A 22,599-nucleotide genomic window follows, 5' to 3' on the forward strand; every position below is an offset into this window, starting at 1 on the left:
TTCTAAAATCATTAAAAATTCAAAATTTTATAATTTTACCAAAATTATCATTTTAAATTTTAAATTTTTTATTTTAATGATTTGTTGAGCATTTATTAAAATAAAAAATTTAAAATTTTTATTAATAACAATTATTCTTAGATATAAGAATTCATAATAACAAAATTTAAAATTAATTAATATTTTACTAAAATTAAATACTAAATAGAATAAAAATATTTTTATATAAAATCCAATTAATGATCTGCATATTATCATGGTTAATAAATTTAATAATGCTAACTGACTAACAAATATAATATTTTTGGCAAATATTTCACTAATTTTAAATATTAAAGACTAAATTCTAAATCTTAATAAATATTTTTAGAAAATGTTAGATTTTTAATAATTTATAAAAAATATTTATAATTATTATTTTTTATTTATTATTGAATGTACTCTTTATTGAATTTATTATGGATATAATTAAATGTACTCTTTATATACGCTTGGATCATATATAAATAGATGTAAATTAATTCGATCTACTATGGTCCAAAATTAATTCGAAATAGACTGATTTGAATTACTAGGGACGACCTAACATGCATAATTTGAATCACCCTAATTTGAACTCTCCTAAAATTACATGCAAGCATAATTCGAATTGGACAAATTTGAATTACAAGCATCACTACTAATTCGAATTAGTGTTGGTTTGTCTCATTCGAATGGGACTGATTCGAATTACATAAGAATGTGCTTTTGGGATATCCTGGTAATATTTTTCAATTTGGTAGAATTGTGTAATTTGGTCATCCATTTAGTTTAATTGTGCATTTTGCCCAATATATAAGGTGCCTATAATAACTATGATTAGATATAAAGTATACAACAAAAAATTGTGTTGCAATCAAATGTGTTCGTATGATATACATAATTATTAGCACTATATATCGAAGAGTCATTTGGCTTGGTGGCAGCATGACATTGTTAAAGCTTTTCCTTCTTCCAGGTTCAAGGTTCGAGCCCTGCCTTATTCATTTGTGGAAGGCTTTACATAGTTGATCCACACGTTGTGGGTCCATTGATGGAAGCGTGGGTTTAATTGGACCACTAGACGCGTTGTGGGTCCATTGATGGAAGCGCGGGTTTAATTGGACCACCAGACGGTCCGGTCCAATTCCAATAACTATGAACGAAAATACTGAAATTTGGCGGCGGTTTAGAACCGCCGCAAAATAAGTGTGTTACTTTCGTTTATTTGCTATTTAGCGGCGGTTATTATAACCGCCACAAAATCTATTCACATTTTGCGGCGGTTATTCCAGCGGTTGACTAAAACCGCCGCTATCCGTTTTGCCGTGCCCTATTTTCCGGCGTTTTGTAAAACCGCCGCGAAATGTTTTGCGGCGGTTCAAAACCGCCGCTAAACGGCTCCAGGAACCGCCGCTAAATGGCGTTTTTGTTGTAGTGATTTCTGATATTTGTGTAAAAGTATAGTGTTATTAATTAAATTTATATTTAAATTATTTTTAATTAATAAAAAATATTTTAATTATTAAGAAAATACTAGAATAATGTTAAGATGGAAAATAAATTTCTAAGAATTTATATTTTGGACAAATTCGTTTCTAAAAAAAAAAAAGTATTAACAATAAAGTCTTTTAGGATAACAAATAAATTAAAATATTTTACCCTAATTATATAGAATAATTTAAAGGTAGTACGTTCACATCTCCTATTTTAGAAGACTTTATTAATTTTTTTTAATTTAAAAACTAATCTGTCCAAAATATAAATCCTCGAAAATTTAATTGTCATTTTAATCAAAATACTATATCATATATATAACATAATTGAATTTTATTTTATTTTTTCTTTGAAGAATTAATTATATTAATTATTAAAAAATACAAGAGATTATTATAAAAAGAAGTTACAAGTGATTATTGTGGAATCAAACTAATTAAGTTTGGTAAGCAAATTCCAAGGATTGAGGATGTGATGAATTATTTGTGGACTGAGTTTTTCTTCTCGCAATTATCCACATTCTAACCTCCAAAATTATGTTGATGATAACTAAGATGGAAATAGAAACTCCATAAGCAAGAAACCATTTAGAACCTTCCTTTGCTAAAGAGAGTCCATAAATTGCGTTTGCAATGGCGAATATAATCAAAATTCTCCCAACATAATGATGGTACCAATTCCAATACTTGCGTAATTTTGATTCTGGTTTTGGCCTTAATATGATTGCAAATACCTACATACAATGTCAAAGAACATGTAAATGTATTAATTAATCAATTAAAATAATCTATTATATATATTACCAATTTTATAAACAAAATATATTATATATTACTTTTTTATTATAATTAAAATTATTTTTTTTAATTAAAATTTTTTTTCTTCTCTATTTGACTAATTATAAATTTAACAATTAAAATATATAACATGATATTCTCTAATTATTATTAAAATTAAATTAAAATATCGAAATTAAAATAAAAATATAATTATATTATAATATATTATATTACAAATCTAACAATCAAAATGTGTGACAAGATACTCTCTCATTAAAATTGAGATGAAATATTTTTTTCTAAAATTAATAAATTTCTTTTTTCTATTTTCTTATCTACCTCTCTCTTTTTCTCTCTATCCTTCTTACTCTATATATAACTTATAATTTATATTTTATATTACTAATTTAACAAACTAAAATGTGTCACAATATATTATTTTTTATAATTAAAATAAAATATTTTTCTCTAAAACTAACAAACTCTCTCTCTCCTTCTTCTTCTTTATCTTTCTCTCTCTTTTCTCTCTCATTTTTTATCTCTCTATCTTTTTATCCTATAAAAAAATAAAATTAATAAAATATAATTCTAATAAATTTATAAAATAATAAAAAATACACTAAATTTATAATTAAAAAATAATTTCATAATGTTATTTACATAAAAATATTATTATTGTTATTATATACATATTTTTTATTTTTTTCATTTAGTTTTAAATTTTCACCGTTTAGAATTTGATCTTTTAAATTTTGGATTTTCACTTGAGAGGGTAAAGTATGATCTTTTATTATTGAATGATTTTTCTCTCATATTTTCTCTTACTCCCACCTATGAAATAAATAGTGGAAGATCACACTTTATCCTCTAAAGTGAAATCCAAAATTTAGAAGATCCAAATCTTATTTTTTGAATTTAAAGAAAAAAATAATGTTATAATTAATAATTAAAATCAAGATTCAATTATTTTTAAAAAAGTTAATTTTGAGTTAATTTTATAACTATGGATATAATTTTTTTATTCTAATATCTAATTATAATTTTATATATATAAAGAAAAAGAATATTATTTTTAAATAACAAGTAAAAAAATTAATTATTTTTATATGTATAATAGATTTAAAATTTAATTAAATATAAAAATATACACATTAAATTTTTTTAAATTTTAGATAATAAATATTAAAATTAATTAGTATAAAAATTTAACTCTTTTACATACAAATAATAACTAAAAAATTTATTATTTAATTTTTTTTATTTTTATAAAACATGATCTTTATAACCGACAAAACTAAAACTTTTATTTTTTATGATTTTTTTATAAAAGTAACATAATATATAATATTAGAATAAATTAACATAATTTTAAAATATTTATATTTTTATAATATTATTACGGACAAAAATACTAACAAATTAATAATTGTGTAGTCTTGAATAAATTTGCCAGCTATTGTCAACTCCATGCGAACCACTTATTAATTGCTAATGGAATATATGAATGAATTTAAATTGGACTTAAAAAAAACATTTTTTTGTGATAGTTCCTTATCTTCTAACTGAGCATGTGTTTTAATTATATTTTTTTTTATACTTGCATGTGTTTTTATTATATTAATTTAATTGTAATCCAACATTACAATATTACAGCCTATATATATTAGTTCCAATGTTATTCCTTAGAATTTATGGCTACACAAACTGTTAGTCTAAGATGAATTACTACTATAAAGATTTTATTGAAACTATTAACACAATTAAAAAATTATTTAATACAGATAAATTTACAAATAGATTTAGTTTTTATTATAGGTAAATTTTGGTTACTGGCAAAATTATCAATGAATTTTATCTCTTTATAAAAATTTTGTCGAAAATTATTTATTGATAGATTTTTTCCGTCGATAATTTATTGATAGATTTTTACCAACTATTGACAGATTTTCCTTCGATAAATTCTCCTTTTTATTTCTTTGGAACGTCAAACTTTTCGATAGATTTTTCGTCGGTAATTAGAGACAGATTTTTTGATGGATTTTTTGTCGATAATTAGAGATAGATTTTTCGACGGATTTTCTGTCGGTAATTAGCAATAGATTTTCTGACAGATTTTTCGTCGGTAATTGGAGCTTGAAAAATCATTCCAAACTCTAAATACAGACAGAAAATCTGTCTGTAAATCCGTCATTAAGGTAAAATAGAATTCTTTTTAGATTTTTCTATTGCAAAATAAACCTAATTTCATACAAAATAAATAGAACAAGCTCATTTGATTAGTGTGGTGTGAATGGAGCTCGACAGGATGGAGGCAATGCTAGGTTTAATTCAATTTTTTCAATGGAATATTTTAAATTACAGACAGATTTTTTATCTGTAATAATTTAACAAAATGCAGCATTTTTGATCATTTAAATACACACGAATTTTTCGTCGGTAATTATTTTTCACAAAAAAAATTAATTTTTTCAATAGAATTATCAACAGATTTTCCTTTCCGTCTGTAATTTATGCTAATTCATTTTTTTTTATTTTCAACAAAAATTTCCTCGTAAAATCTATCTATATTCCTGTAGGATAAAATCTATCGAAAATATTTGTCTCTGTAATAAATAGTTTTTTAGTAGTGTAAATTCAAAATATGGTAAAGTACAATATATAATATATAATTATATATTGAAGAAATATTTACCTGAAGGATTCCAAGGACAAGAATGATGATAGCTATATTTTTGTGATTATTGACATTGGCATCAACTTTCTTAGACAATGCATAACCAATTAAAATTCCAGCTGTGCCGGCAAGAAAGCTAATTGTTTGAATTGAAGCATGCAAATAAAACCAAATTGGATCCCATTTCTTGAAATGCCTTGCAATTATGTAACCTATTATCATTAGAATGCTCCATGATGTCATGTTGATTACTCCATGGCTTCTTCGGAGTTTTAAGTAAGAAACTTCACTAGTTACACCTGTAATATATTAATTACATATGAGAACAAATTAATAAGTTTAGAATAATGGAAGAAAACAAATAAATAAAGAGAAACTAATGAGAAATAACAATAATATATTATATTATATTATATTATTCTATTTAATAATCAAATTATTCATGAGTGATGCCATTTAAATTAAATATCTAACATATAATTGAATGTCTACAAAAAGTTCCTAATAAAATATAAGAAAGATGGGTGAAAATTTTATGTATGGAAATATTTTTGGCCTAGTACTCTAAAATGGGGTATGGGGTGAAACTCAAGAAGTATTTTTTATTTCTTTTAAATATATTGAAATAAAGGTTCAAAAAACAAATAAAGGTATATATAAAGGTTCAAAAATTATTTAATAATACAAAAAAATTAACTCATCAAAAAGAAAAAAACAAATAAATAAAAATATTGAATCGAATTTTTTTTATACGTATTATATTAAATAATTTAATTATTAAATACCTCAATTATTTAATCGTTTTTAACTATTATCTTTATACAAAAATATCGTTATTTATCATATATTCTACATATATCTGAATTAATCAAATTCTTTATTATACATAAGATTAATTAATTTTTCATTCACTAACCTTGTGAATAATCTATGACTGTGGATATAGCATCACTATGTTGTTGCAACTTGCCTTGAGTATCAGGAAAAACACCATTAGGTCCAATTGAATATATAAGCTTTGAAGAAGGTTGGTTAGTTTTCAACTGAAAAATCATGTACACTATTGAAGGATTAGGTTGAATAATTGTTTCATTCATGACATAGAGGTCTCCTTCTCCGGGAACCACCTCGCCGTCCGATAATCCGCCTAAATAGTACTGGTTCATTCCGCCGCCGTTGAGGCCGGAGATCCACCCTACTATTGCACTTGATTTTACCATTTTGCCATCATTGGAAAACCCTATGGCTGCATAGGCATTTATGCTTGATGGGAATGAGAAGATGAAGCTCCATACATTTGATGAAGCCCTACCATACTTCAATATAATGTTATGCATGCAAATAAGTGATTATTAGAGACCATCTCATAAAAAAAAAAAAAAAAGGTGAAAACTCAGGTGCAGTTAATTTTACGTCAAGTTGATAGTTGACAGCTGTTAAATGAAAATTTAGTCAAATCAGTCAAACTATCTAACGACTCTCAGCTATCAACTTCACGTGAAGTCGACTGCACCTGAGTTTCCACCATTAAATAATTAGATAGAAATATATGAATAGTTATATATTTAACAGAAACGACTAACAATGACTAATTCGCTTAGTTAATTTTATTAGCAGCGTTTCGTTACTATTTTAAAATAAATAAAATAAAAATATTGAGGACATAAATATGTTTGAGAAAAAAATAGAGACAAAACTTTAAAATTTTCTTTATCTTAAGATGGATTTTAAGATGACATGATCCTTTATACTTTTCAAAGTAAATGTACACATTTTAGTATCTCAAATAAAAAAGATTTTAGTTAGAGATACTTTAATTTATAACTATGCGAGCATCTCTTTTGTTCTTAATGTTTTACTAAAAACAATTGTTTACTAAAATGATGTGATGATATACAAATAAGAGAAATGAATATAATTCTCAAATTAAAAAACACACTTCTATTAATTTTATACTCTCTTACTCTAAGGATGAAGTTGTGAGGCTCCCAAACAGAACTGCACTTGAGAATAGTTGTATCAAAAGGATAAGGTCGATCTAGTTGTAACACTTTAGAGGAACATGAATCTTGTGAACTCACAAGAGTACTTGTTGAGAGCAATATTACTAGGCAAAGGTGTGTGATTATCTTCATTATTAATTGTGTGCAATAATAATAATGAATTGGAGGACATAAAAATCAAAGATAGATTGTAGCGTATATATATATATAGCTACTTAATCATTTATTTTTGTTAATTTATATATAGGAGTTATCGAAATGGTTGGATTATTAGCCGGTTAGAAAAATAACAAAGTAGATGTATATATTATTGTTTGACCAAATACACTGCGTACGAAGTTTCCTAATTAATTAAAAGATAGATAATAACGTTTGTGAGATTAAGAATGTTTTGTTGGAACTACTAGTGTTTTATGTGCCTAGTTTTTTTTTTTTTTTTACAACATTACTTAATTTGGCAGAATAAAAATTAATTTGTTACAGATTAAAATTTTATTTAAATATTTGTCTTTGACTAATAAATTATTGTATATACAAAACATAATTTAAACTCTTTAACACTTATTTTTTTTTTGTGATTTATTTAAGTAAATTAATAAACTAATTATTAAACCAACCCAACTTATTTTTTTTGTATGTCCCTAGCTAGCTAGTAACTACTTTCTTCTTGGTTGTGCTCAGTGGGCCGGGTTTGCATATGTAGAAAAATGAGTTTGGAATTAAATGATAAAAAAATTATAATTCTTGTATCTTTTAGATTTATACAATTAAGTAGTATTTGGTATGGAATATAATCACTGAAAGATTGAAATTTAGTATTGTATTTTGTGACTAAAGACTGAAACTAAATTTAAATTTCAAGATACAAATTTCAATTTTTTCAGTACCTTCAAAAAATAGGACACAAAAAATTAAAATTTTAAAGACAGAAATTAAAACTTTAATAATTTTTTTTTCTCAAATGTCATCATTTAAAATTTTATATTTCAAATTTATCATTTAAAATCTCTCCACTACCAAACCCTCACCTCACCCCAATCTTACTCCACCTCTTACCCCATCATCGGACTTCTGCCATCACCAAATTCTATCAAGGACAATAATAATAACAAGAAATAACAATCTCATCAACATATATCAAAATTATATTTAGCAAGAGAATTTTAAAATCATAATAAAAAAGAGAAAAATAGTGAAAAAAATTGAGGCGTCACAAAACTGAAACTGAGGCGGGGCGACAAACACAATAAGAAACATATTTTAGTAATTTTAAATATTTTAATCTATATTTTTTTAAATTAAATAAAATATTAAAACATAATTTAGTTCTATATATTTTACATAATACAGAGACTTATTTTAATCTCTATTTCTTAATTTCTATCTCTGTTCCAAACGCAACTTAAAATTATAAAAATAATCAAAAATAAATAAGGACTTAATTAGCTTCCATCAAATAACAAAAACTTAATTAATAATGATGAGAAGAAATAAACAAACAATTTCTACAAAGAAATAAATTTGATAATAAAAATTTAGTTTAGTCATCATCTTCTTCTAAACTACTCCACATGTTTATCTCAAAAAGGAATCCAATAAAGAGTAAAATGGCAAGAACAATTCCATAGCCTACTTTCCATGCATTTCCTTCTCTGCCTAAATGAATTCCATAGAAGATGTTAGCAATGGCTAATATAATCAAAACTGTTCCTGTGTTGTGATGGTACAAATTCCAATACTTCCTCATTTTTGATGCCTTGTTAGGTCTAGCTAGCAAAGCCATCATCTGCACATGTAATATACATAATGATAAAAAACAAAATAATACAAATTACTATTCTATAAATCTTAATTATTAGGTTCATATATATAAGTTAATATGACTTGTTTCAAACTATATGCCCAAATCTATATATCTTTAGTCTATGATCATTAATTGAAAAAAAAAAAGATTGGAGATATATTCTATCTTAACACAACCACTAACTTTTTTATTTTATTTTTTTTGAAAATTATATTATTTTTATTTGCGCTGATATTAGAATCTTTATAATATAATATCAAAATTTTTATTATCTCAATCTTTAAAATTCATTCCTTATTAACCAAAAAAAATATTGTATAAAAAAATATTAAAAATATAATCATTCATTTATACGATTTCTCCTATCAACTTAGACTTTAATTTTAGGATAAATAATTTCAAGATGATATGTACTTGTTTTTATTATCAATAATATTAGAATTAGTATTAGGCTTATATTTTACTTAAAAAATTAGGCTATAAATTAAATAAGAGTATGAAATAATAGTGTGATATGCATAATGTAATTAAAAATTCTAATTTCTTTCTTGACCCTAATTATTCTAGAGATCTTTATTATATTCTTTCTGATTTCTATCTAATTCTTTTTATCTCTTGATATGATATCGTATCATAATTATCAAATTTAAATAAAAATATTATTAAATTATTAATTTTTTTAAATTTTCACATAAAATAATTATATTTTTTAAATTAACAAATTACTAACAAGTAATAAAAAATATATTAATTAATTAAAAAGAAGGAATAAAGTAATAAAGAATATACCTGAAGGCAAGCTAGGACAAGAATGATGATACCAAGAGCCTTGTGAAGAGAAACATCAACTTGGAGTTGATTATTAAGAACAAGCCCACTAATTACACCAATTATTCCAATAATAAAACCCAATGATTGGACTGAAGCATGAAAATAAAACCAAAATGGATCCCATTCCTTGAAATAACGAGCAACTATTGCTCCCATTATCACTAAGATACCCCATGCCACTATGTTCAACAATCCATGGCTTTTCTTCAAGTTCATAGAAGGGTTTTCCGATAAACTACCTGAACCTGGTTTTGATTAAAAAAAAAGGATAAAAATATTAATAATGAATTAATTCTGTGATTATATAAAGGAAAAAATTTGATGATGATATTTAATTTAATTTTACATGAATCCATAAATAAAGCTTGGGATTGATTTATTAAATATTGAGAAATTCTAGCGGAAACTATATTTAAAAAAAAAAAAAAAAAAAAAAAAAAAAAAAAAAACTATAATGTGATAACTGATAAGTGACGGAGCTACCTTAATGGAAAGGGGCAATGGCCCCAAAATTAATAATTTATATATATATATATTAAATTTTTAATTTTTTTAATTTAATTTTTTTATTTTTAATTTTTTAATTTATATTTTTTATGTTGATATTTTCCAAAAAAAATTTTAGATTCGTCTCTGGATGTGATTAGACTATTTTACGGGCAAAGATATATCTTTAATTTATAACTAATTCATTTTAGAAAAATATTAAAAAATTAGTAAAATTTATTATTTTTAACCAATAGCTAATCGGTAATATTTAAAAAATATTGGCTAAAAATATGTTATTAAATTATTAGACTAAAAAAATTAAATTAATAACTAAAATTAAAATACTGATTAATAACTTTTTTCCTTCATTTTATTCTCAATTTAAGTAAAGATATATGTGTGGACATCTTCTTGAAATAAATCATTCTAAAGTTATAAGCACATTCCTTAGCTTGCAAACCTACAACTACTCTATATTCCAATTAAAGAAGTTTAAATGGGTAAAATTTTTTAAAAAGGTGGTTGTATTTTTTAAAAGCACAAACGCCAATATATTTAATAAAATTAAACACTCTTCTTCATGTTACTTAGGAAAAAAAAAAGTGATATAATAATGTATTAATAGAAATATCTTATTTAATAGAGAAAATTAAATGAAAAAGGAGGAACAACATAATGTATTAATAAAAAAGGCACCAAATCCATGATATTAATAGAACTATAGATAATGTAGGTTGGTTTTGGTAGAGGGTCGATTTGGATCTTACATTCTAACCTATTTTAATTACAGCAACAATATGGTTATTAATTAGATCAGAAAGTCCTTTCATCAACAACCAAAATTCAGTTTTGATAGTGACAATAATGGGCCATCGTGATCATGTGCCAAAGTTAACCACGTGAACTACTTTAGAATATATAGTTATAATTAGAAGCATCTTGATACCTATATATTTTACTATGCACCATTATCATTCCAATATTGATAAATTATGAATAAATTTATCATAAAAATTAAAAGTATATATGGAATAGAGTAATTTATTCTTGAAACTTTTTTAGAAAATAATCAATTTTTTCTCGTAACAACATGCAATAATACGCTTATTCTTTTTCGTATGGGAGAGAGAAACGTATATCACAAAATGATGTGAGAAGAGAAGTGTTTTATGTTGTTATGGATTACACAAATCGGTACCTCCGATTTCTTTGTATTGTTTTATTTTTAAACAAACAATCACAAATCGGACGATCCAATTTGTGTTTTTGAAAATTAAAAAAAAATTAATATTAAAATCGAACCATCTGATTTTTATTTTCAAAAATAAAAAAAATTAAAAATACAAATCGAATCTTCTGATTTGTAGTTTATTTTTTTTTTGTTCAAACAAATCAGACTGTCTGATTTGAATAATATCAATTAAAAAAAATGCCATATAAAAAAAACACCTAATCTTTTAATAACAACGTATTATACATATATTTAATCAATATAAAAAAATAGCCGCAATAATAAACCATTTTTCTATAGAAAATAATACTAAAGGAAAGAAGTTTACATGAATTATTACTCATTTTATTATAAGACTTATTCGTTGTAATTTACATCTAAAAACCTTGGGTTAGATAAAAAATAAAACAAACCAATTATAATAATTTAAATTTGAAAACACCCTTTTTCACTCCTTTTTTTTTAATTAATAATGTTGACATCATCATGAAACAATCAACTCCATTACCAACCAACCAACCATTCAAATCCATTGCACAAAATTAATATAATAATCTCACTACTAGATTACAAAATTGACCATTAATCTTCCCATTAACTAAGAATTTGTCATTTTCCTCTATCTAGTAGTTAATTACTATATTAATCAATCAATCAATAAATAGGATCATCATAAAAGAGAAAAGAACAAATTAAATTAACTCACACAAACACACATGTATATAATGATACGACCATATTACGTGCGCATTAAAATTAGTCATCACAAAATCAGTCATCGGTATAAAATATATTAAAATATAAATACATATTAAAAATAAATTAAACCACACATATATTTATACAAAAATATATTAATAACTAATTTTAGTGGAAGGAATAACATTAATATATAGTCACCAAAAAAACATATATAATGATATGACAAACCTGTTGAGTAATCCAAAGTCATGGAGAATTTGTCTTGGTGCATGGAAAGTGCAAAACTTGGGGATGAAGGAAAGGTACCACTTGGTCCAATGGCAAAAATAACCCTTGAAAGAGGTTGGTTAGTTTGTAATTGGAAAACCATGTACAAAATTGAGGATTGTGATGTGATTAAGGTTGAGTTGGTTAGAATGACTAAATTGCCCCTATCTGGAACAACCATGTTAGGTGTTGTCCCTGCTAGATAATATTGTTTCATGCCTCCACCAGCTCCATTTGTTGAGATCCAACCAACTATGGCACTTGCACCAACCATGCCTCCATTGGGTGAGAACCCTATTGCTATGTAGGAATTAGGGTTTGGTGCTGAGAGAATGAAGCTCCACGTGTTTGGAGAACTCTCATAATACTGCATATAACAATATTCATATACACATTTATATGATTAATTAGGTTTATTATGGAATAATTAATTTGTGTGCAATGGTTAATTAATTAGGTTTATTATGGAATAAAATAATTTGATTCAATTAATTATCTATCAATAACTTAAAATTTTACAAACATAAATATAAAAAAATAAAACTATTTTAAATTTTCAGTATGTAACAATATAACTCTTAATTAAATTAAATCTATTTTATTAGTATGTATATATATTATATTGTGTAATAAGTTTTGTATATTGTCATTTAATCAAGCATATTATTTGTTTAGTAAAAATATCATTTTCCCCTTTCATATACTATTGTGAAAATTTATTACGTCTCTAAATTACATTAATTAAAAAATTACCAAAACTTATATATATACACAAATAATAAGTGTCGACATGGGAAGAAATTCATATTTCATCAACTAAGAAAAAATAATGCTATTATCAGAATATATTAGGATCAATTAGTATTTATTAGAATTATTTAATATATTTAAATATTTATTATAAAATATTACGTTTTTATTATTATAATTATAATTTTTTTAACACCTATAAATACTTTTTTATATTGTATTATTCTAGACAACTTGAATACACTCAATAATATACAAATTCTTTCTCCAGTTTAGTCTCTTGTTTCTAACCGCTACAATACATTAAATAAAAAAAAAAATATGTTTTACACTCAAATACATAAATTTTGTTGATATTCATTGTGCCTTACTTTTTCTACATTTTTAATTAGTTCCAAAAAAAATTAAAAAATTGTAACAAATATAGTATAGAATGATAAGCACCACCACTTTCTTTAATTTCTTATTTCAATAATATTGTAACTAAGAATTTCTCTAATATGAGGTATAGCCTATAGGTCATTTTTATCAGTCATATGATGGAATTGATAGATATTGCAAGAAGGAAAAATATGAATTATATATGAAAATTTGTAAAGTTAGAAGAACAAAAAAAAAATCCAGTGTATGTGCACTTACCCTAAGGATGAAACCTTGAGTATTCCAAACAGGAATACAAATGAGCTTTGTTGTGTCAAAGAAAAGAGGAGCATTTAGGTTTAGGTTTGAACCACATGAATCTTCTTGTGATGATAATGAACCATTGCTTCCATTATTTCCATTTGCTTGTGATGATGAAGAAGAAGAAGAATTAGAAGTACTATCACCTTGTGAACTTCCAAGTTTTGCTGAAAAATGGAAACAAATAGTTAACATGATGAATACTACTATAGATGCCTTCATTTCTATATCTCCTTAATTATTCTCCCTATAGTTTATGTTTAATTTGTATGCAAAAAGTATTAATTTGTGGCTCATGATATTTTTTTTTCTAAGTTAACAAGAAAGAGGTATATATTAATATTGGTATTAATATTTTAATAATATCAATGATTGTTTTCAACAAACATATATGGTATATTAGTTGGTGGAAGTTAACTTGCACCATTAGTCAAACATCCATGAATAATGATATATTAATAGTTATTTGATCAAGGAAGCAAAGCAATTATTATGTTAATTACTAAATAATAATTATTATTATGTTAATAAAACCAGGGACAATTATTAAAAAAATCATATATTTTGTTGACTTAATGTGACCATTAGGAGGAACTTCCACTTTGTATTTTTCCTTTTCTTTTTTGAAGTATAGGGTATCATTAATCATTAATTTAATTTATACCTTAATTACTTTCATAGTTCCTTCCATGGATGATTATTGAAAATAATAACTTGAGAGTAAATAATTAAAGTTCTTGATTATTTTTCCCATTGAATGAATGTGAGAGTTTAAATATTAAATAGAACTCTATTATTATTATTATTATTATTATCCACAACAATGAAATTTCAACTAATTAATTAATTAAGATACCCCATTATTTTTTTTGGGTGTAAAAAATATTCATATACCATGTAATAGTATAGTATATATATGCGCTTACATTAAAATTCTCATTTTTTTTTATTATATTAAATTCTATTTGTTGTTAAATAGACATTCACATTTTTAAGTATAAAAACAACATAGTTTCTTCCCAATAGTATATATAGTCAAAGTTGTAATCAATAATTGTTTTGCTTCTTTACTTTCCCAAAAGTACATGCCTTCAGTTTCAAGACTCCAAGTTATGTGTTTTATTTATTTATTTATTTAAATCTAAAAAACTAGGTTCTTTCTTTCATTATTTGTTCTCTTTGATAAAAACCCCTCACCAACTCTATGCATGTAAAAGCCCTACAAGTTATTTAGGTGAATGCATGATTGAATAAAGAATATTATTAAGCAATTAACATTATTCCACCACAACCATAATAATGAGCTATGATGACGTGTGTAATTGGCCTTTAGCCACTAATCTCATATTCATACTTATGTTAACCTTGAATCAAATCAAAAGAATGCAATCCAAAAGGGGAAAAAAGAAGAAAAATTTAATGTGCTATCCAAAATCCATATACTAGTCAATTAACAAACATGGCATGTTACCTTCTCATACTTTGCTTTACAATAAAGCAAAAACAAAGCTAGTTATTATTTAAGACTTTTAAGTGAAAATACTTTATTTTAAGAGTTTAATTTTGATTTATTATTATTATATAAAGTTAAATATTATTTTAATCTCTAATATAGAGTTTAATTAACTATTTTTCCAAGATATCAAAATATTTATTGCATTTACTTTACTTTATTTAGTATTTAGCAAGATGCTCTATCATCACTCCAAATTACTAAATCATTATCTTAAAATAACAACAATTTAAAAGTAATAAATAAAAATAACAACACATTAATAAAAATAATATAAATTATGATGTACGGACACTGACACGAGACACGACACAACACGAGACATGTGGATATATGAATTTTAAATTTTTCTAGGACATAGGACACGACATATATATATATATATATATATATATATATATATATATATATATATATATATATATATATATATATATATATCATATAAAGTATTTTTAGATAAATTATAATGATATTTTATATTTAATGATATTAAAATAAAAAATAATGTTTTAACTATTTTTAATGTATTTTTTAGTAATATAAAGTATTTTAAATCATTTTTGTTTTAATAAATAATAATATATATTATTTCTAAACTCATTTCAAAAATACAAATTAAAAATAACTGAATTAGGCTAAACACACTAACACGTAATGGTATTTAGATGTGTCCAAATATATCTGGAGAAGAATTTTTTATTTTTTATTAACCAAAAACACATGTATCGAACGAGTATCGATGAAAATCAAGTCCAAAATTTGTCAGATATGCGGATACAACAACTAACGAAATATTCTTACTTCGTAGATATGAATGAATACTTCAAAAGGAGTTATTAATAGAATAATCCATATATATATAATAAAACCACTTCTTAAATACTTAAAAAGAGTTAAAACTCATACTAACCTTTTGAATAGTCAATTCTTTGGGAAATCTTGTCAAGGTGTTTTGTTAATGCAAAACTTGGTGCTTGAGGGAATAATCCAATGGAACCAGTGGCAAATATGATCCAAGACAAAGGTTGAGTAGTAGTTTGTAACTGAAACACCATGTATAAATGATTGGACTCTAAAGTGATAAAGGTTGAGTTGGCCACAACATTAAGGTTCCCTTTATTAGGAACCACTTGGTTTGGTGCATACCCTCCAAGATAATATTGCTTGATCCCTCCACCTTTTCCTCCTGATATCACCCACCCCACTATGGCACTTGAACCTACCATGCCACCATTGGTTGAGAACCCCATAGCAATGTAAGAATTTGTATATGGGGTTGAGAGAATGAAGCTCCAAGTGTTTCTAGAAGTTTGAACATACTGCTCAAAAAAAAATAAAATTGCATGTGTAGTAAATGATTAATAATATTATAATGTTTTCGTAAAAAAAAAAAAAAAAAACAGAAAAAAGATAATATAAAATATCATCTGAAACCTAAGACATGAATGTTTACATTGCTCTTATTCTGTCAGAATATAGAAACATTTGATGTGTTGCTTTTAATTTCAGAAAATGAGAGACATGAATATATTTGAAAATGAAGTTAAGTTAAAAATACTATGTCATGTGAACACAAATTTTGAATATTTTATGTAATCTTTTAAAGTAGGGCAAAAAGGACAAGATAATGAAACAAGTTTTTATTATAGAACGAAATGTTGCCTTTAAGTACTAGAGAATTCGTCTAGAATTGACCATACTTGTAGGAAGAATATGTATATGATGAAGTTTAGAAGTAGTGCACCTACTCTGAGGATGAAACTCTGAGAATCCCAGACTGAAAGGCAGTGAAGGTTTGTTATATCAAAAGGGATAGGAACTTTGAGGTTGAGATTGATGTTGCATGAGTCAGATTTTGGTTCTGAAATTGGAAGAAAGAATAATCCAAGAAAAGTTGTAGTTACCAAGAGGAGTGGTAGAGATGGCTTCATTTGTTTCTCTGTTATGGATGTTGCTGTGGTTTTAGATTGAAAGAAAAATGTGTTGAAATGAGGACATAAGATCTATATGATAAGGTTTAAAATATTACTGTTTCTATTGAAGCAGAAAATCAAAGAATGTAATGATTGCGATGGTTCAACACTTCATCTAACTTGGTGCTGGGGCATTCTCAATTATGACCATATAGTAACACATTAAATTATTGTTCAATAATGTGTCTTTTTTTTTTCCCCACTAGGTGACACTAATTAATTGGTGGGTTGTGTATCAAATAATTCTGTTTTTTTTTCCCTGTTTTTTCCCAAAAATGTAAAATGTATGTAAAAAACAGAGATGTATGCATATTATATAGTAAAGTATATGATGATACTAATTTAGAATAAGTATATTATTCCGAATTGCTTGTGATACATCAACATGGTTTATTGTACAAAGGAAACAGATGAAAGCCCTGCTTCCATATTGTACAAAATAATAATTTTCATCCATTTCTTTCACTTTTCTGGCTAACCTAAGGTGGTTTAAGGTCTCAAACCAACCTTCCAGTTCTAAACTAGAATCCAACTCTGGTACAACAACATTCACACATATTTATTCATGTGGCCTTGTTCATTTGCAAGGTACAAGAAGCAGCATGCCATGGCCTCAAAGAGCAGCAGCCAATTCCGATCTTTCAAGTCCATCTTCATAGCCATGTTCTGCACATGCATAATAGCACAGATGATTAGAGAAGGGAAATGGAATGAGTTATTCTAATTGAACTTCTGTCGAATATGCTAGATATTAGATCGAGATTCCCATTCAAGACTACCAAAAATGGGCTAATGTTGAGACTTGAGAGGCTAATACAAGCTCGTTCGGTTTCTATTTTTGTATTCCATGTTTTGGTTTTAAAATAATGTTAAGAAAAAGATGAAAATACAAAATTCGTTCATTTCTTCTTGTTATCGGTTTTTTTCTTCACAAAATCTAAAAAAATAGACTAAAAATAATAACATAAAACAAAAAAGGCCCTAATATGTTTCCTCCAATCAGTCTGCTCATATGCAGAATTTAGAGAATTATTTTTTATAGTTAAACTGGTATAGAGATGAAACAATAATTGACTTACCCAATGAATTAACTTCTGGCAAGCTAACATATTGAGGACAGGATTCTGATGAAGTAACCATTCGGTTGGTTTGAAGAACGCAATCCCTTGGCTGAAAGAAAATAATTAAAAATTGTGTTTGAATAGGATACATGGCAATTACAGACTTAGCTAGTCATTCTAAATTTTGCACAAGATACTTTTGTTTTTCTGTTTTTCATATGCTGAGTATATTACAGACTAGAATCCAATACCAACCTTAAAATCCTTGTAGAAACATAGTCGAATTTCCTTAATAGCATCTTTTTGGCATATTACTGAAGGAGTTAAATGGAAAGCATTCTCAATTGCAGCAATAATGCCTCCGACTGGATACTTTTCTGAATTAGATGGAACATATCCTTCTTCATTTAGAACTTTCTGCAACAATGTTTTAAAACAAGAGAGAAAGAAAACACGAGTGAGAGTACGCTATGATGTAAATGTAACCATGCATTCAATCTTTACAATCAAAGGTATAAATAAGTCTTGTCCCACTAACTAGAGTTAGATTCTCTAATTTTACGGCCACAGGAGGGACCCTTAATCTTCAAAGTACATTGTTCAGTAAAACAAGTTTGATATCTTGTCCGGCAGGAAAAAGATTAACTTATCGTTGCATTTTGATTATGATATTATTTCATAATAAAGGAGTTTATGGATACCAGAAAAAGAATATGCCCAATGAACTTACTGTAACATTATAGTTGAAATAGAGGTTCAGCGTTATCAAGAAATAATTATATTCGTCTAGGATCACAGGTTTTGCACATGTGCCATGCTTCTCTGCAAGAGAAAGTACAATATTAGAAAGCTGGAATTTTATTCAAGAAAATCATAAAATTCTGCCACAAAATATCAGGAAGAATAAAATAAAATAAAATATAAATACACAATGTTATTGCAAGGAAAATTATGTTATTGTTTAAGGTATATTTGAAACTATGAACACCATTTGTGTACCAATTTAATGTTGCAAGTAACAGACTCTATCCAAATGTACCAGACCTTTTTTTGGAAAACAGCTCAATTATTACAGTCAAAAGCAAAATAGTATTGAATATCACTAAACATGTTGAATTGTGTAAGTCAGCAAAAGAGTGAAAGATTATTACCCCACTGCAAATGCGCAACACGGCAGCCCCAGGAACATAGAACAAAAGACACACTATTAGATTCCATAATGACTGGAGTTTAAACAGGAAACTAAGTAATTTTCAGTGACAACCTCATGACCCCAAAATGTGCCTTTTCCGCCATGGCAATTTGATGTTTTGCTACAGCTGTACGATGGCCAATATCGATCTAAAGCACTCTGCAATGCCTCTACCTAAACAAAACATGGAACAAAAGGAATTAGAAAAAAAGTGAAAATTGAAGATAGCAATGCTGATAGTAGAGTCCAACAAAAGAAGTAAAAGTAACATCAACATAACCAAAACACAAATGTATAACCAGTAATAGAGGTCAAAATTGCAGTTGCAACAAAAAAAAATGTAAAAATGTCTTTCCTTTCTTCAATCAATACAATTGCTGTAAAAACATTTGCTACAACTTTCTAATATAACTTGGCAAGGTAAGGTTAATCAGGTTCTATTCTTTTCAACCAGCTGACAGCTAATCCATGAAAACAAATATAATTGATTTTTGATCAAATGGTTTGTAACTCAAGGTCACATAACCATACCTCTTTTGGATTAAAACTCGGTCCATTGCAGCATTCTGGCCATGTTCCATCATTATAGTCAGTCCAGAGTCCATCTGTCATACAAGTAGATAGGAACCCGTAAAATATTCGTTTTAGAAAAAAACTCCAGAGTTTTTAAGAATGAAAAACAATTTTAAAAATCCAAAAGACACAGCATAATTAGGGTGCTTTTGTTTCCGGTTTTGTTTTTTTTTTCCTGCTGAAAAAAATAAATAAGTTTTGACATAATTGTATAATCAAAATTCAGTTTTCAACTATTTTAACAACAAAAAACCATACAGAATAGCTTCTGATTAAAATTTGTTTTCAGCTTTTTAGTTATACAACAAACTCAAGTTGTAAAAGCACTTCTCACAATCAGAAACAAATGCAAGTCAACTTCTCAGTCTGTGTTCAAAACATCATAAGAATTTCCCAATGGTCAAGATTTGCAAAAGAAATAAACAACAATAACTGCAAAAAAACCTCATACTCACGTATGGTGAATACTTGAGGAGTGTCAGCGCTGAAAAGGAAGCCACAAACAAAAATATGTCAGCTACTTCTCAAGTGTTGAATTTGTTATATAAGACAATGAAAACAACAAATATATAACAAGACATCACATTGTAAATCATATCTATATTAAAAGCCATTTAATCACAAGCATTATTCGTAGCCATAAATTGATGTATGCTTAGCTCATCTTCAATCCTATCATTTATTTGTTTCAGAATTTTAAGCTGAGTTCCGAAAAACATTGACTTTTACTTACAAAAGGAAAAATTAAAAATAAAATATATAACATTTAACAAAACGAAAGAGCAATGCTATCAATGATTATCAATAATGAACAAAATTGGAAGAGGAAGAAGAAAAGGGAGAAAATTTACCCTCTGCAGCAACCGTTTTTGGCGCAACATTTCTTGACACCGTTGCACATAGTTCCCGGCCATTGCAACGACAACGCGAAATAATCGAACTCTCTCTGCTTCTTCCCTAATCCTCCTCCAACTACGCTTTCAATTTCATCCAAATCTTCTTCCATCACCGAGAAGCCACTATCGGCGGTGACAACCACCGCGGCGGCGGCGGCGAGGAGCAGAAGGAGAAGAAAAGCTCGATCGGAGGAGCGAGTCATCGTCAATGGCGAAAAAGGAAAAAAAAAATTGTTTGGTTTGTGTTTGGCGCTTTGCAATCGGAATATGCAAAACGTGAATTCGAATGCGATATTTTATGAAAAAGATCGAAGGAAAATAGTCAATTGGTGAAGTTGAAAAAAAAATTGAATTGCGCGAATCTCGAGAATCCAGGTTTCGCACGAAACTCGGAACGGAACTCACCCTAATTGGAATATTCTCTCTTCCCTCCAATTTTGTGATTCGGATATGATTTTGCTCAATAATTGTTTATTAAATCTAATAATAAATTGAAAATCAATCAAAGTCATATCAATTTAAATTTGATTGGATTCATTTTTGATATATTGCATGATTGAATTAGATTTTAAATTTATTTACCAAAATCTTCAAAATGCTAAATATGATCATGTCAAATGGGTTATAACTCAAATGACGCGTAAATTCGAATTTTTTTATTTTTAATAAAAAAAAGTACTTAATATCATAGCATAGTATTATTTTATTATTAAATTTAACAATTTATTTTTAATATTTTTAAATTATATTATTTAGACATTATTATTGTTTAATGAATGTTTTATTATTATTGATTTATTTATTTTATTTACTTAATACTATTTTTATTTTTAATAATAAAATTTTAATTATACCATCCAATAAAACAGCAATAATTTGGATCAAAATTCATTGGATTGGATTGGGTTGGAAAACAAAACTAGATGATACATTTCAAATTTGTATAGGATTGATTTTTTTTCCCCATCAAAACCATGCAAAAAAAAAAAAAAGATTAATCATTGACATATGTGAGCTTTATTATTTTTATTTAATGGTAATTAGATCCTTAATTTTTTTAATTTATCATTTGTCTGAGTTTGATGCAATTATAAGTTTATAACATAGTATTTCTCATGAAATTAACAATTTTTGTTTATTGAAAAGTTAATGTAAATAAAATTAGACATACTTTTATTTGGATATATTAATTTTTAATGCATAAATAACAAAAGAGAGTTAATTTGAGAACGAAGAAATAATAAATTTAGTTTAGGGACCATGTACAAGCTATTTTGTTTTGGGCAGTTCTTGATAATTATTTTTCATAATCAAAATGCGTAATTAAATCAACCAACTAATATGTAGCTCAATTGACAGAATTGTCTTGCTTTTAAAAAAAAAAAAAACATCAAATAAAAAATCTTACTACAAATTATGGATATGGGGTAAGGGTGTGTGATTTTCATCTTTTTAATGTACAAACAAATAATATTTTTGCTCAATAATGCATTTAATAGAAATGGGACCAGATGATTCAATGCACTTCCTTGTTAGCTTCACATTGTTTTCAAAATATTAATAATGATGAAAATATCTCACATTGTTTTCACTTTTCAATAATATTATTTTAAGATTAATTGTAATGCTAGCTATCTTGACAATGGTGTTCGATGTGGTTTT

At 26.1% G+C, this 22,599-nt stretch overlaps 3 protein-coding genes across 4 annotated transcripts; all 3 read right to left on the reverse strand.

Moving 5' to 3' along the window:
* Positions 1–1,304: 1,304 nt before the first annotated feature.
* LOC112729511 (cytochrome b561 and DOMON domain-containing protein At3g07570-like) lies at positions 1,305–6,305 on the reverse strand. Its single transcript, XM_025779686.1, has 4 exons — positions 5,885–6,305; positions 4,987–5,267; positions 2,110–2,248; positions 1,305–1,462 (listed from the first exon to the last, which is right to left on the reverse strand). The coding sequence occupies exons 1-4, from the start codon at positions 6,303–6,305 to the stop codon at positions 1,305–1,307; spliced, it is 999 nt and encodes a 332-aa protein (XP_025635471.1).
* Positions 6,306–8,413: 2,108 nt separating this feature from the next.
* Positions 8,414–17,264, reverse strand: LOC112726398 (cytochrome b561 and DOMON domain-containing protein At3g07570). 2 transcript variants are annotated; one of them, XM_025775771.3, is made up of 6 exons: positions 16,991–17,264; positions 16,153–16,561; positions 13,685–13,893; positions 12,257–12,662; positions 9,565–9,851; positions 8,414–8,757 (listed from the first exon to the last, which is right to left on the reverse strand). In XM_025775771.3, the coding sequence occupies exons 1-6, from the start codon at positions 17,171–17,173 to the stop codon at positions 8,512–8,514; spliced, it is 1,740 nt and encodes a 579-aa protein (XP_025631556.1). In that variant the 5' UTR covers positions 17,174–17,264; the 3' UTR covers positions 8,414–8,511. The 2 variants fall into 2 exon arrangements, with proteins under 2 accessions (XP_025631556.1, XP_072066195.1); XM_072210094.1 differs by having other exon boundaries at positions 16,987–17,123.
* A 283-nt stretch (positions 17,265–17,547) lies between these two features.
* LOC112726399 (ribonuclease 2) lies at positions 17,548–21,568 on the reverse strand. The gene is made up of 9 exons (XM_025775772.3): positions 20,893–21,568; positions 20,497–20,525; positions 20,000–20,073; positions 19,541–19,642; positions 19,428–19,431; positions 19,007–19,098; positions 18,532–18,693; positions 18,295–18,385; positions 17,548–17,881 (listed from the first exon to the last, which is right to left on the reverse strand). The coding sequence occupies exons 1-9, from the start codon at positions 21,138–21,140 to the stop codon at positions 17,829–17,831; spliced, it is 855 nt and encodes a 284-aa protein (XP_025631557.1). The 5' UTR covers positions 21,141–21,568; the 3' UTR covers positions 17,548–17,828.
* Between the last annotated feature and the right edge of the window lie 1,031 nt (positions 21,569–22,599).

This window comes from Arachis hypogaea, chromosome 12 (genome assembly GCF_003086295.3).
Source record: "Arachis hypogaea cultivar Tifrunner chromosome 12, arahy.Tifrunner.gnm2.J5K5, whole genome shotgun sequence".
NCBI classification, from domain to species: Eukaryota; Viridiplantae; Streptophyta; class Magnoliopsida; order Fabales; family Fabaceae; genus Arachis; species Arachis hypogaea.